The sequence below is a fragment of the Eubalaena glacialis genome, chromosome 19, assembly GCF_028564815.1.
Source record: "Eubalaena glacialis isolate mEubGla1 chromosome 19, mEubGla1.1.hap2.+ XY, whole genome shotgun sequence".
Classification (NCBI taxonomy): domain Eukaryota; kingdom Metazoa; phylum Chordata; class Mammalia; order Artiodactyla; family Balaenidae; genus Eubalaena; species Eubalaena glacialis.
In genome coordinates, this window is record NC_083734.1 from 3473168 (window position 1) to 3488181 (window position 15014).

General features: G+C 37.3%; 1 protein-coding gene across 15 annotated transcripts in view; it reads right to left on the reverse strand.

Annotated features, from left to right (window-relative positions):
- NCOR1 (nuclear receptor corepressor 1) overlaps positions 1-15014 on the reverse strand; it is a 144697-nt gene that overhangs the window by 80716 nt on the left and 48967 nt on the right. For 10 of the 15 annotated variants that reach the window (XM_061176720.1, XM_061176722.1, XM_061176729.1 and 7 more), the window contains exons 6-11: positions 10926-11039; positions 5829-5885; positions 5214-5266; positions 4853-4879; positions 2722-2788; positions 211-383 (exon numbers count right to left, since the gene is read on the reverse strand). In XM_061176720.1, coding sequence (XP_061032703.1) covers positions 211-383; positions 2722-2788; positions 4853-4879; positions 5214-5266; positions 5829-5885; positions 10926-11039 — 491 coding nt within the window. The remainder of the gene's footprint in view (positions 1-210; positions 384-2721; positions 2789-4852; positions 4880-5213; positions 5267-5828; positions 5886-10925; positions 11040-15014) is intronic. The other 5 variants (XM_061176730.1, XM_061176726.1, XM_061176732.1 and 2 more) reach the window with 1 other exon arrangement.

The following is a 15014-nucleotide window of genomic DNA, read 5'->3' on the forward strand; positions in this document are numbered from 1 at the left end:
TATATAACTGAATCACTTTGCTATATAGCAGAAATTAACACAACACTGTAAATCAACTATACTTCCATTACAAAAAAAAGAGGAAAAACATAATAAAAGTTCTTTATGAACTTTCTTAATGATTAGATTCAGGTAACAATAAATATTGTGAAGGATCAAAAGTATGATTTAAAGGAAAACAGCATAGCCATTAAACATCAAACCACTTACCGCTGAAACCGTTCTTGCTGTTCTCTTTGTTTTCGAATTTCTGGAAACTGCTTTTCATAATACTCCCTTGTTTTGCTTTCTTTAGCTTTCCTCCGAGGATTATTTTCTATTCTGTCCACTTTTTTCTCCCATGCCTCCATGAGCTGATCATAACGTTGGCAGATTTTTTGCTCCTATTAAATACCCGTAGCAAATTAATAATTAAACTAAACTCTGTGATTCTGACAAACCTAATACTTTAAAGTAAAGGTTACTTCTTAAGGCTAAGTCAGAAGTACATGTGGCCTATGACTCAACTGTGAATGAAAAGCTGTCCTTGATCTGAAAGAAGAGAAAGAAAGGGAGCTGTTTTCTACGAAAGATCAACACACAGAGCCTATCGTGGCTGGATTTTTTAGTTAATATTAAGACTACACAAATTAACAAACTAAATGATGAGCCACTCTGATAACAATTACATCTTCACTGTCAAAAAAAATGGAAAATGAGAAATAGAAACATGTAAATAGTTCATAATCCCAAAGGCAAGTGGATTAACATTTTGTTGTTATCCTTCCAATATGTGAGAGAAAACACTCACACTTAAACCATCCCTCTACTGCTGGACGTTATGGTTACTTGCAGTTTTTTCTTACTACAAATAATGCCATATAATGAACATTTTTGACAGTCTGGAAAAGGCAGAAATTGGTTGTACTTTATGATAAAAAGAAATGCAGTAAACTACATGAAATCGAGAACGAATGCTTTTAGAGAAAAGAATAATGTATGATCTCATTTTTTAAACAGAGAAGAAGAAAAACAGAACCGTGCACTACAAGACCCGGACCGTGGGTGTGAGACAACGAAAGGGCCTGCCACACGTTCAGCTCCAGGAAGCAGCCACGAGGGGAAAGCACTGCCTTCCCCATGCCCCGTCTCCTCATAGCCTGTCCACTCCTGGGCCTCCACCTGCGCTCAGCACTATGCCACCCCCTCAGTCTCATCTGGATTCAAGCAACGGCCTCCTTCCTACATGACTCCCATGCACCCTGAATGGCATAACCAGATGCAACTTCTTAAAACACAGAGCTCAACATTTCACTTCCTCAGCTCAAACACTTAAAAGCCGCCCTCAGGATCTGACCCAAAGCCCCCTCATGACCCCTGGGCTGTGCACGACCCGGCCCTGGCTTCCCTGAGCAGCCTCACTCCTCGCCACCCACCAAGCTCAGTCCAAGCCCAGCCCTCTCCAACCTGCCACACTCCCTCCACTTCCCAGACCTTCCTGTGAGCTGCTTCCACTGCTTGTGAAAGTCTGCAGAGGACTGGTTTTCCTGTGCAACACCCCTCATGATTCATATCTGCGCCAGCTGTCCCCTTACACGCTCTCATGCTCATCTGTACATCCTGTGCCATCGTAAGACCACAACACTGTAATCGCCTGCAGCCTCACCTACCCCCTTACTCCTCAGGCTCCCTAAGGGCTAAAGCCACATGGCTGCCCGCTCCCTTTGTAGAATAATACATGGGACAAAGGAAATAGCCAATAAGTATTTATTAAGCAAATCAATGAACATATAAACTTCATAACTAAATACCCTGTGACGTATGAAAACAAAGTCCGTGCTTCTGTGTTTGTGTCTCCAGATAGCAAATTTAGCAATTACACCATAATTACAACAAAATTATCAGATAGAAAAAAATACTTTAGCTAATTTCTTATTTATATGTGTATGCTCTTGGCCAAAAAAAAAAAAAAAAAAAAAAAAAAAGATTCAGGACCGGTAATTTAAGAAAGTATCTGAAGGACTAGACTGGCAAATTAGAACGTTAGAAGTTATATACCAAATAAAAGCTGCTGACCCTTACAATTCATTAAACTGCCAGGTCCTTAAATACAAGGTACAAAGTTCATTTCTGAGGTGAATCAAAGAACATCATTTATTCACTAAAAAGCAATTTAAATGAATAGTCTGTCTAAAATTAGTAGGAACACACTATAAAAATAAGAATACTGGCATTATATTTTCTGTAACTTAATTTCCATGAAGATTATAACCACAAAATTTTTAGGCTGCAAGTCATATAATATGAAAAACGATGTGAATTTGAAAAAGCTGAACTTTAGCTGACCCAGTTTCTAATAAGAAAGAACAGTGATGTCTTATCAGCATGACCATAACTTACCCACATTTGTTTGAGGGTTAAGAGACTAAATGTAGATCATCCTATTTCTCTTTCATATTTTTTTTTAACTACTCACCATTTTCTTTATTTTGGCTAGATGAAAATGTTATACACAGATGACCAAAGAAATTAATTTGATAATGATATTAAATGTGATTTATGACATCAAAATGTTGCTAGAATTAGATTTATATTTACGTCACATCTATAGTTACTGTCTAAATCAGCACCTGTTCTCATGTGTGATCAAGAACCGTTCTCACTACAATGGGAAAGCGAATGCCTGAAGAAGCGCGGACGGGGAAGTTGCACAAATTTCAGTTAACAAGGATAGGACCTCACCCTTTGTTTTCTTGCATGATTTCTTCTTTTAAAAAATAAAATGAGTTTTTTCCTCATCACCTGGTTTCTAGAAGAGAAAAATATGGTTGTATGACATTAAGAAAAAGTACAATTTAATAATGCATTCACTTTTTTGTTTTCAGAGACACTGAAAAACAAGCGAAGATCACTTAAGAATATATGATGTAATCAAAGTTAACCCTAATTTTTTCACCCTGCAAAATAAGACTCCTGCAATAATTAGAACTGACTAAAATTCCTCCCATTCTATAGTAAGACTTTAATACAAATAGTTCATTTTTAGTTATTACATTCAATTGTAAGGCAAATATTATTTTCAAGTTCTGATTACACAGTTACTGATTCTCCTTAAGAACCCTCGTGAGATAAACACCTTGGCACACTCTTGGAGGGAGGGGGGCGTAAGAGAAGGCGGAGCTTTTAAAGTTATCTCCTCCCTCAGGTATGTGCTGCCCTCCCTCCTGTGAGAGTACACCAACACAGAGGCGGCTTCTGCTTTACAGAGAAACAACACAATACACTCTAAGACGCCACGGAGGCCAACGTGACAGGACAGGAAGACTTCCCTTATAACTTAGTGTAATAGTTTCACTTTTCAAATTGGAAGCACTGCAACCTTCAAAAACAATGACATGCAGGCTCAGATATAAATATTTATATCCCACCTACTTCCAGAAAGGATTTCAAGCTGATTATTCAAATATAAATACAAAGCCAAGGCAAGTAGAAGTAATTTTTTGGATTATCTGCCACTCAGGACTAACATTGACACTGGCTCCACTCAAATAAGCATGGACAGTCAGGAGCTGGCTATATGGAAAAGTAGCCAAGAGATGAAGAGAATTATTAAAAGGAACGTTTGCTATTTCATACAAAGCAAATGACGGTGATGAAAGAATAGCTACTGAACGATTCATATAGACGCATGCAGCTGAGTAAACGATATTTCACAAGGTGATGTACAGTAGGAGCATTACCATATATTCAGTTTGCTCTCATTGTAATTATGTGCTACTCAAAAGCAAATGACAATCAATAAATATAACTTAAAATGTTTCCTAAGAATTTAAATGAAGAACCCCATCTCAGGACAGTGTGATAAGCACTGTAGTAGGCAATGTAGCTAACATGAAATAAATCAGGGCTGCTGTGCAGCTAATATCAGGGAAAAGACAGAACACAAACATAACGGAAGCTTTGCGGAAAAAAAAATCATTAAAAGTAGCCAACTAGATTTTATCTGCTATTCTCCCTTGTAAAAATGTTAAAACAGCGAAACAGTTCCAAAACAAGGTATATTTTATATGAGTTTTGCCTAATCTACTTCTAAGGGTTGTCAAGCCCATAGCAGCATCTCACAGAAAAATTCTAAGTATATGACTTTTATTATAAACCACTTACTTAACAAAAGTTAAAATTATTCAAATTTCAATTTTTGTCATGCATACTACCATGCAAATTATATTTGCCACCAGTTCTGCAAAGTAGTCAACTATTGCACATACTCTCAGTAAGAAAATTTTTTAAAAGAAAAAAAAAAAGATAGATATATATATATATAGAGAGAGATATATATATATATAAATAGCAATGTGCTCATTAGTAACGGTACTAGTAAATAAGTATAATGTTCTGGTTATACTTAATAAAACATATAAAGTAGAAATATCACATTTTTGTTACAAACTAAGAATAATTCATCTAAAATTCTCTTAAAATATGATAATAAAAAAAAAGATACCTATCTAGCTTCCTCTCTTACTTCAATCAGATCAGTAAATTAGGTTTTCTTTTCACTTATTTTCTCATTCCAAAATGTGCATCCATAAAGGCCTGGTGTCTGGGATGAGCAAGGCTAAGCAAACTACAACCTGGAGCAGTCTCCTCGCCCACATGAGGTGGCTGAGCGCTTCCAAGGCACCAGGACATGAAATGGCAGAAGGGTCTACAAATACCGTCATTAGCAAGAGTCATGGAAGGGATTTCCCTAGAATAGGATTTTGAATAATGATAAAATGATCCGTGGCACTTCTACTTTGCAATGGCAGATGTGGCTTGGTGGGGGACGGTGTCATCACTAGTCTTAAATGAAAAAGCTTCATTATCTTACTTCATCATGCGCCTTGCAGGTACTCCACTGAAAAAAAGACAAAACAGGAGGCAAAAAATTCAAGCCTCAAGGTAAGCCATTTCAATGTTAAGTATCCACCTTTTTTACTAGCAGATTATAAAACCAGCTAGTTTTATGCAATAATTTATTTCATTTTTTGGCCTCGGAAACTCAAAGCTGTTACCCCAACCCCCAAGAAGCCAGAGGAAGATAACATATAGTAAAACGACAGCAAATTACACAAATCTAAAACACACCTACACTAATATTATAATACTATGTCAGCAGATAACATAAAAATGATCTCTTTATAGAATATACGGTCTTTAACTGAAGAACTCCAAAGATGATCAATACTTACGTCTTGATGTTCTCATGGTACACCTTGGTATCTGATGGCTGGTTATAGAGTGGCTATAAAATAAATCAAACATTTATATACAAAATGTTGTACATCATATGTATATGAAGAGACAAAGACACAATTTCTATCTCAATGGAAGCCGAGGTACAGTACTACTGGGTCTACACAACAGACGCCCTACCAAAACCTCCAGACTCAGGTTCCCTGAATAACTCTGTCCACCCCATCTCCTAACAATGCCACTGCTTTAAGAAAGTTCATAAATCCACTGTATCCCATAATAAATTCATTCATAGATTTTTTTAATCTCAAAGGCAAAGGAGGATTTAACACCAATATTACCCTAACAGTATGATTCAAAGAGCTTTCTATTTCTGTTCTTACTTCTTTCTCCTTCTACCCGAGTGATTAAATGGCTGCTCAGGCAAAAACACAATCAGGAAAATGCTTCTGCAAAGGTAACCAAGTTCCTGCACATTATTTCAAGCTTATCACCCTTACTGCCCAGCTACATCACTCTCATCCCAAAGTAAGTGACTGTATTCCATTTTATCCCAAGAAAAACTGCTACAAAAAGAGCACTAGACATGAAAAAAGAAATTTCTTACTTACCAGTTCAACTTTTGGGCCAAGACCTTCAAATATTTTATGAGCTTCTTCTGCTTTTTTCTAGATAAAAACATTATTATATTGTATAATTAAAAATTACATTACCTAAACGCAAAATCACTTCCAATTTAATAATATTTACCTAAATACTAATCTACAGTCAAACTTATCCTTATTTCCAAATATTCTTCTTTCATATGATAGCCTGAAATACTCTCTAATTTTATTTTCATAACTCCCTCATGAAATTCAGTCAAATCTGAACATTTGTATTGAAAGCAAAACCTAAAGAATTGGTAAGTTCTTAAAAACAAACAGATATTAAGATTCCAGGGAGAGGGAACAGATATTCACTATTAGAAATGAATCCTTCAAACATTTTTAATACTTCAACTCAATGTCTTTATGGTATTTTATGTTTTTAAATTTTCATTAAAGTTGCCAATCTTTACTATGGTAAGCCAAGTTGATCTCTTTGAAGAAAAGCTTATAATGAGCATATTTTCCAATTATAAGAAAACCTTAGTAATAACAATAGAGAAAACAACTAGTTTGAATTACTCAAAGTATTCAGTAATAAATAAATGTTGAATTATATACTTTTACATGCCTTTTTCAAAAGTAAAATCATCTAGACCAAAGTGCTATCTATCTAACAGAAATCTACCTTTAATAGACAAATGAAATATAACAAAATTCAATACTAAAGCTGTTTAAGCTGGAATTTGACATCCAGCAAATGTGTCGGGGGTTCTCAGATCTCTCTCTTGCCCCAGCACATGCTCACTAGTAACAACAAGGGCTCACTGCCCGCTGCAGAGACTCCCACGTCCACGCACTGTGGCTGGGAAACTCTCCAGGGCTTCTGATGCAACACACAAATGGGAATGGAATCAATCAGTATCCCCAAGTGTAAAGAAAGATGTTCCCTTAAAATAAACATTATCCTTTTCATTTATCAATTACAATGGTTCAAATATTTATTTAGCATATATTATGTGAAAAGAACTTTGTTTAATTAGCAAAGGAAGCTCAAAGTAGTGTAATGCACTTTCCAAACTCCAAGAAACTTAAAATGTTATTAAGATGAGAAATAAACATATCAAAAATATCATATACAAAACTATAAAAAACCACTGAACTTGCATAGCTAATGCTATTTCTGTAGATAGTTTTAAGTCGATTTGTTGACCTCGGTATTATTAACATTTGGGCCAGACATTTCTTTGTCATGGGGGCTGTCCTGTGCACTGTAGGCTATTCAGTAGTACCCCTGGCCTCTACCCACTAGATGCCAGCAGCACTCCACCCCTCCCCCAAGTTACAACAATCAAAACAGTCTGCAGTTGAGAACAATGTTCTAATCTCAAAAAGCCAAAATGTAATTCTCAGAAAATTTATTAGCTTTAAGGTAATATGTTAAATAACACACAAACAGCATAATCACAGATGATAAATTTGGAATATCTAGCACCTACAGCTGATTCTCTCTAGACGACCTACACTCTCCAACGTTTAAACCTGCTTTCTTGAGGCACTCCACATTACACAGAGTCTATGACAAGAACAGGCAGGCTAAGTGAGGCTGTAACAGAGAATACTGAGAGACAAGGGGGAAATCGTATCATGACAAATATTTACTGGTATCCTATTACGTAAAGGCACTTACCTCTTCAGGGCTAATTTTAAAGGCTGATATTTAAGGTGTTTGCATATCCCAAGATTTAAGTTTTGCAAAATTTAATTACATATTTGACTTCATGTTGGCTTAACTGCTAAGAACAGATTAACCTATCGTTTGGCAGAAAAAAACTAATTTAAAACCTTCACATTTACATAATATAATTTTATTCTAAGTCTATAGATAGAAGTAATTAATGCCTCAAACATATGTTGACTATGTTCTATGTGCCAGGCACCTGCGAGACACTAAGGAAACAATGAATAAGATATCCTTCCTGGTGTAGGAAGATAAGGAGTCTTGAAAGGCTTCATAGAGAAAATGATACTTGAGCTGGGTCCTGAAGTCGAGTGCACTCAACAGACAAGAAAGGCAAGCCACGGGGATGCCTGACGGCAGGGGCAACATCACAGGGTAAACTACTAACGTCAAGGGAACATTCACACCTGTTCTGGTAGGGTATGGCTAAGAAAGGAGTATTGGGCCACGGGCCAGCCAGGCAGGCATGTAAGCACTGATGAAAAGGCTGGGTTACTCTGTAGAAAGGGGGAAATCATCAAAAGGTTTTATTTGGAGAACCATGTCAGGGGGCTCAAATATGAAGGATGGATTAGAAAGAAAAAAAAGACTGAAGGAAGGAAACTCAGCATCTATGAGAGGTGAGGGCTCCAATCAAGCAATTGGCGAAGGAGGAAGAGAGAAGCAATTGACCAGACCAATATCCAGGAGGCAGGACTGAGGCTCTTCATTGATTAACCAAGTCTGCAGAGTGGCAAAGAGAGAGAAATCGATAGTTTCTAGGATGATGGCCGCGGTGACCAGAGGTTGTTGGCACTAAGTACATTCTCCACTGTCAATCACTTTCTTTCTTCTGGTGCCACGTTAACTTGCAAATCATTCAATCAAAATATAAACAACATGTTCCTGAAAGCTTCACTGCACACCCCCTCTTTTCTATACGTATTACAATGCTGAAATTAGAGCATTTACAAATATTTTTGGAACCTACAACTGGGAAGGGTAACAGCAAAGTGAACTGTTAAAAGCAGTCCAGGAGAAGATTCTGTTTGGAGACTAAATGAATCCTAGCCTCAAGTTTAAATGTGATACAAGGCAATTTTTCTCCCAGGAAGCCAATTTTAAAACTAACAGTCAGTTTGAGGTAGTTTTCTGCCTCGCACTAACTTTCTAAATAAAAGAAAGATGCCTCATACGAGATAAGGGCCCCTATCTCTTGGGCCACATTTGGCTTAACTGCCAACCAGTATCTGCCACTGTCAAACAAGGAACAAGAGGGAGATGTACTCTTGTTGCCCCCCATCGCTCTGTGCCCTCGGTGTCAAAACAGGTAAGGTCATTCATGACAAAAAGCTACAAAGGCAGTGAAGGTCTAACAAAAGGCAGCATGGTGAGGAGGAAGACGCAGGCAAGGGTCAGTGGTGAGAAAGCCGGCCTGCTCCCAACACGCCCCTCGGGGGCTTCTGCTACCATCCAGGGTCTACTGCACAAGCACCACCAAGGCAGACGACTAGCAGCAGGGGATACAAAAAGAACCTATTTTTTGAAAGATATTTCTACGGTTACTGAATTAAAAACAATCCTCATTGCAAGTCTAATATTAAGACACATTTCAAGTTTGGTTCTTCTATTCTTCACAGAATGTGTAACAAACTGAATTGTAAATGCTAAAATGGCAAGAAGAGGTCTAAAAGGAGCTTTCGTTTCTGCTGATGGGCATCAAGGAACATTTACTACACTAGCTAATGAAAAAAAAATACATATATATAAATTAACACAAACTGAATTCTCTATCAGATCTTGTTCAATAGTTTTCAGTCCTCACATCCTAGTCAGGCAACCGCAGAATTCACTAACATTGGAACTGTTTATTAGGCCTGTAAGAGAAGGCTAATTAAGAAACTCAATCAATTAATAAATATCATTGAATTCAATGTATTTGAAAAGTAACTCATACTAAGAAAGAAGTCAGTACTTTATTTTATAAGATCCTTTTCCATTATTATCAGCTCTAATCCCTATTTACTTTACCCCTGAAGTCACAAACTGGCCATGAAGCCTATCAGCCCTCAGAAGTACTTTCTTGTTCTCCAGTGTGCTTTTTAAAAGCAGGAGATTTCATATAAAATCCATGTACCTTACTTCTCTTAAACAAGGGAGCACCTGTTGACCTTGGGCTACATCCCTGCAAGGACCCCAGCGTCACTGCCCTCCAGGCATGCCCTGAGGGGTCCTCAACACTCATTCCACCGACTGCCCTTCACCCTCACTGGACTCATCTTCACGTAGGTTGTTCTGCCCAATAAATTGGACTGATTTTGAACCCAGTCAAGGAACTAGTAATAATTGCCCATATTTCTGCCTCTCAGTGACTTAAAATTCCTTAAGTATTGTGTACCTGATGACTTTCGGTTATCTATCTACACACACACGTACACCTGAGTCCAAGATCATTCCTATAAAAGTGTATTTAATGACTATCTCACAGCTGCTTTTCTTAAGGTCAATTTCCTTTAGGATCTGGGCTAACCTTGCTACAGGATGCCTGTGTAAGACTCCACTCACTACAAGGCAAATAAACTGAAATGACAATCCCCATCTTCTACCTTATGATCACCTTAAGCTGACAAGCCAATTCTCTACCATAGTACTTAAAGCATATAATTCTTTCTTGAACTGGGGGCTTCTGGAAGCCCAGTGTTAAGCAGCTCTGTTGAAAGGTTTTCTTCACATTAAGGTGAAATCAGTTTCCCTTTAACTGCTAGTTCCTGGGCTGGATTCTGGCCAAAAACTAACTTCAGCATCACAAAATTATTCATAGAATTGAGGCCTGGCTTTCCTAAATCCGGGGACACTTTTAATTATGAGTATGAAAGAAGAAATTATTTTAACAAACCTAAAAAAGAAAGTTGACCTAAAGGTCAATGGCCTCATACTTTGTAACTAAACTTCAAAGCACAGCCCAGCTATCAGTTCTGAAGCAGATAATGCAAGTCGTTTCCACGTCCAATGACCATCTCTACTAGAATAGTGTATTTGGCATTAAATGTTGCTTATAAAGTGAAAAACTACAGAATGGCTGTATTATGTGCTACACAATTGCTTACCACTATTTATATAACAGGAGAGAGACTCAGCTGATAAAATTATACTGTCACAAAATAGTATTATACCATATAACATGCAAATGAAATATTAAATAATTTAAGACACAACTATCAACTTTTCTTCAGTACATAAAGAAAAAACACCAAGCTTCAGTCAAAGTTTAAGAACATTAAAAATTATAACAGAAAGCATGTTTAATACAATTAATATTACCACAGAATACACAGATGACTGGAAAAGGCATAGTCCAGTGGTTTTAAAGGCCTGTGCCGTCGGGAATGGCATGAACTCACCCGATTTTCATCGTAAATAATTTGGACAATACTGCGGTGTTTCTGCTCCACGGGAGGAGGGGACACAGGCTTCTCAGGCTCTGGAGGTTTAGCGGCTTCTTCTTCGAGCTGTTGCTAAGAGACCCAGAAAGGAAGAGTCAGGCATCTGCTGCACATCAGCCCCACTAGTAATTAATCACCAGAGATAACACATGCTTCTGAGCAATGCTTTGCTGATTCTATAGGGTAATCACTTAATCTACTAGGGCCTAATGGACCGGACCCAAAGGCTCTAACGAACCTAATCAGATTTATTTTGACTAATAACCAAACAACATAAGTCATCATTTGAAAAATCCTTTTATATTTTAATTCTGATAAATTTAAAGCAAAATAGTAAGAGAATCTAAACATATGAAGGTACCCCATCTACCTCTATCACAATGACCTTTTGTGGCACTGTAATAATGCTTTTCTGTGTTATAGATACACAGTATGTGTTAATGTCTGGCGGGGGAGAGTACGGTAGAACGTTTAAGGGTTAATCCTTAAGTCAGCACAGCACCATCCTCTACCCTACTCCCCTGCCAAACTTTATATTCTATAGCGAAGAGGCCCTGGGAAAACCAAAAGAATATGGACTGCTGGTGTGTGCAATCACAAAGCAGGAGCCTACCTGAATTACTGTGCCCAGGATTCAGCCTCAGGGTCGCCCTTTACAAGTGGTTTGATCCTAGGACCTCAATCTTGAGCAAGTATATAAACCCCTCACATGTAAAGTAGGGATATTAATCCTACCTACCACATAGCTTTCTGAGAGATTAAATGACTCAATATATGTCAAGCACAACTATAAACAGTCAGTAACTATTACCTACAATTATTACTGAAGTTAAGTAAGGACTCAGCTAGGTTCACTGCTTTTTGTCCTCCATCACCTAACTAGTGCCTGATACCTAGTAAATGCTCAACAAATAGCTACATGGATATAAGTTCACTGAATGAGATGATAAAAAAGACATTAGGTAAAGATGGTTAAGTCTACCAAAGGCCTAGCAGAAAAAAAATCACCTATACTACCAAGTAAGACTGATAGTCAAGGTTCCTAGTCATTTAAGTCAGACCGTACCCAAATGAAAGGATAAAAATCCTCCAAGAGAGAAGCTTTGAGGACCACTTCCACTTTGGAACAGAAAGTACTCTTTCAACCTGCTATCTGTGTGAGCAAAAGATATTTGGAGTTCTGAGATCATTTTTATGGGAATGAGTTCTTCAACCATGCCCTTTTATTCCTTTGCTCAGAGGGCCTTCTTTTAGAATCCCCGTTAAGTAGGTGCAGAGAAAGAAATAAACAAGTTTCAGGAAATCACATTTTGTTCTTAGTAGCTAAGTAGCCCGGGGACAAAACCACAGTAACAGAAAGTCTAAAAACAAAACAAAACAAACAAACTTTCCTCACCTATTCTTTTACATTAACTTTACGATAATTTTGGCAAACTTTAAAAATAAATTTAGTTAGAATTTTTATTGAAATTGTATAAAATGTGAATTAACATGAGCTCACATTATTAATACTGTGTTTCTATTCTGCTGTATTTATTTACTCAAGTTGTCTTTTATTCTTCAATAAAATCTATAGCTCCTGTATATCTCATAAGTCATACACTATGTCTCATTATTTTTAATTATTTTAATGGGTTACATGTTATTGAGCATTCACTATGTGACACATTATATAATACATTCATTATCTCAACTCATACAACAATCTCATGATTCAGTTGGTGTTATTAGTATTATTACTATTTTATACATGAAGAAACTAAAGAAAAGTAAAAATATGACCAACCCAGAAGGATAAGACTCACTAAGACTTAAAAGAATTGTCAATAAATCTAATATGATTTAATAAATAAAAGAGGGCTCAACATATTAAAAAAAGGCAAGGGGGGGATATTTTTTAAATTACCAAACAGATTTTTTAAATGAGTCAAATAAAAATTCCAGCAATAAAAACATAATTATTGAGGGACCTCCCTAGTGGTCCAGTGGGTAAGACTCCAACGTTCCCAATGCAGCTGGCATGGGTTCGACTCCTGCTCGGAGAACTCGATCCACGTGCATGCTGCAACTGAAAGATTCCACGTGCCACAACTAAGACCCAGTGCAACCAAATAAATAATGTTTAAAATAAAAACATAATTACTGAAATTGAAAATACACTTGACAGCAGATATGCCAGAAATGAAGATACTGCACATAATGAAGCCTGAAGAAGGAAAAAAACGGGAAAGAAAAGCAATTAAGAGACATGGAAGACAGAGTGATAAAATATTACATCTAACAGGACTTTCAAAAGATGATAAAGAAACTGTAGGAAAGGGTTTTGTAAAAAAGATAACGGCTAAGCAATTTTCCAGAACTCATGAAAAACTCTAACATATTCAGGAAGTCAAGTGAGTCTCAACCTGGAAAGATTAAAAAAAAAAAAAAAAAAACACCCACTCCTAAAGAAATCATAGTAAAAACAACAGCACTCAAAGAAAAAGTTACTGAAAGCAGCCAGAGAGAAAATTCAGACTCTCCACAAAAGAACACAAATTAGACTAAGGGCTGATCTCTTCACAATGAAAGGAAAAAGACAGCATGCAGGGAAAACTGAGAAAATAACCACATTCCAAACAAAGATACCTTTCAATAGCAAGCATAAGTAAAAGACAACAGTTAAGTTATAAAAACCAAACAAACACCGAACTCTCCAGCTAACAGATCCTCACTAAAGGAAATTCTAAAGGACGTTCTTCAAGAGGAAGCACATTCTCACAAATGGAAGAAGATCTGTGTTGCAAGAAGGAATGACGGGCAAATAAGATGACATATATGTGGGTGAATCGAAATGAAGATTGACCATATAAAATAATAATGTCTTTGGCAGTTTTAAAAAAATAAGAAAGAACTAAAATATATGACAACAATAGCATAAAAGTCGGGAGGAAAGAAAGAAATCAAGAAATTCTATGCCCTCCTACACTCAAGAAGATGGTTAAGATACTACTTAGTTTTAGGCTTCAAGTTAAACAGACTGTTAAAATTTCTGGGGAACCACTATAAACAAACAAGTAATGTATAAAATCCAAACTGGTGGAGCAGGAGAAGATGGAATAAGACAATCAATCCAAAATCAGGGTTGGAAAAAACAAACAAGAACATCAATATCAGCATAAAAAAGACAGGACAGGGACTTCCCTGGCGGATCAATGGTTAAGACTCTGTGCTTCCACTGCCAGGGGCATGGGTTCATTACCTGGTCAGGGAACTAAGAGCACACATGCCACACGGTGAGGCCAAAAAAACAAGACAAATAGAAAGCATAAAATAGTTTAAAAATAATTGAGATATTACCAATCATCATCGTCAATTTTTTTTCTTTTTTTTATAAATTTATTTATTTTATTTATTTATTTTTGGCTGCGCGTGGGCTTTCTCTAGTTGCGGTGAGCGAGGGCTACTCTTCGTTGCGGTGCGCGGGCTTCTCATTGCGGTGGCTTCTCTTGTTGCGGAGCACGGGCTCTAGGCGCCTGGGCTTCAGTAGTTGCGGAGTGTGGGCTTAGTAGCTGTGGCTCGCGGGCTCTAGAGCGCAGGCTCAGTAGATGTGGCACATGCGCTTAGTTGCTCCGTGGCATGTGGGATCTTCCCGGACCAGGGCTCGAACCTATGTCCCCTGTATTGGCAGGCGGACTCTTAACCACTACACCACCAGGGAACATCATCGTCAATTTAAAAGAACTAAATTACCCTGTGGAAAGACAGTTTGTCAGACTCAATAAAAAACAAAACCCAGATACCTACTTATATAAGAGATATACCTAAAATACAAGCACAGAAAGTAAAGGGAAAGAAAAACATATACTAACCTATATCAACCAAAAGAATGCTGATCTAATTACATCAATATCAGGCGAAGCAGACTTTATGGTAAACAAAGCATTGGCAAGGATGTGGAGAAAAGGGATCTCTTGTGCACTGTTGCTAGGAATGTAAATTGGTGCAGCCACTACGGAAACAGTTCCTCAAAAAATTAAAATAGAACTCCCATATGATCCAGCAATT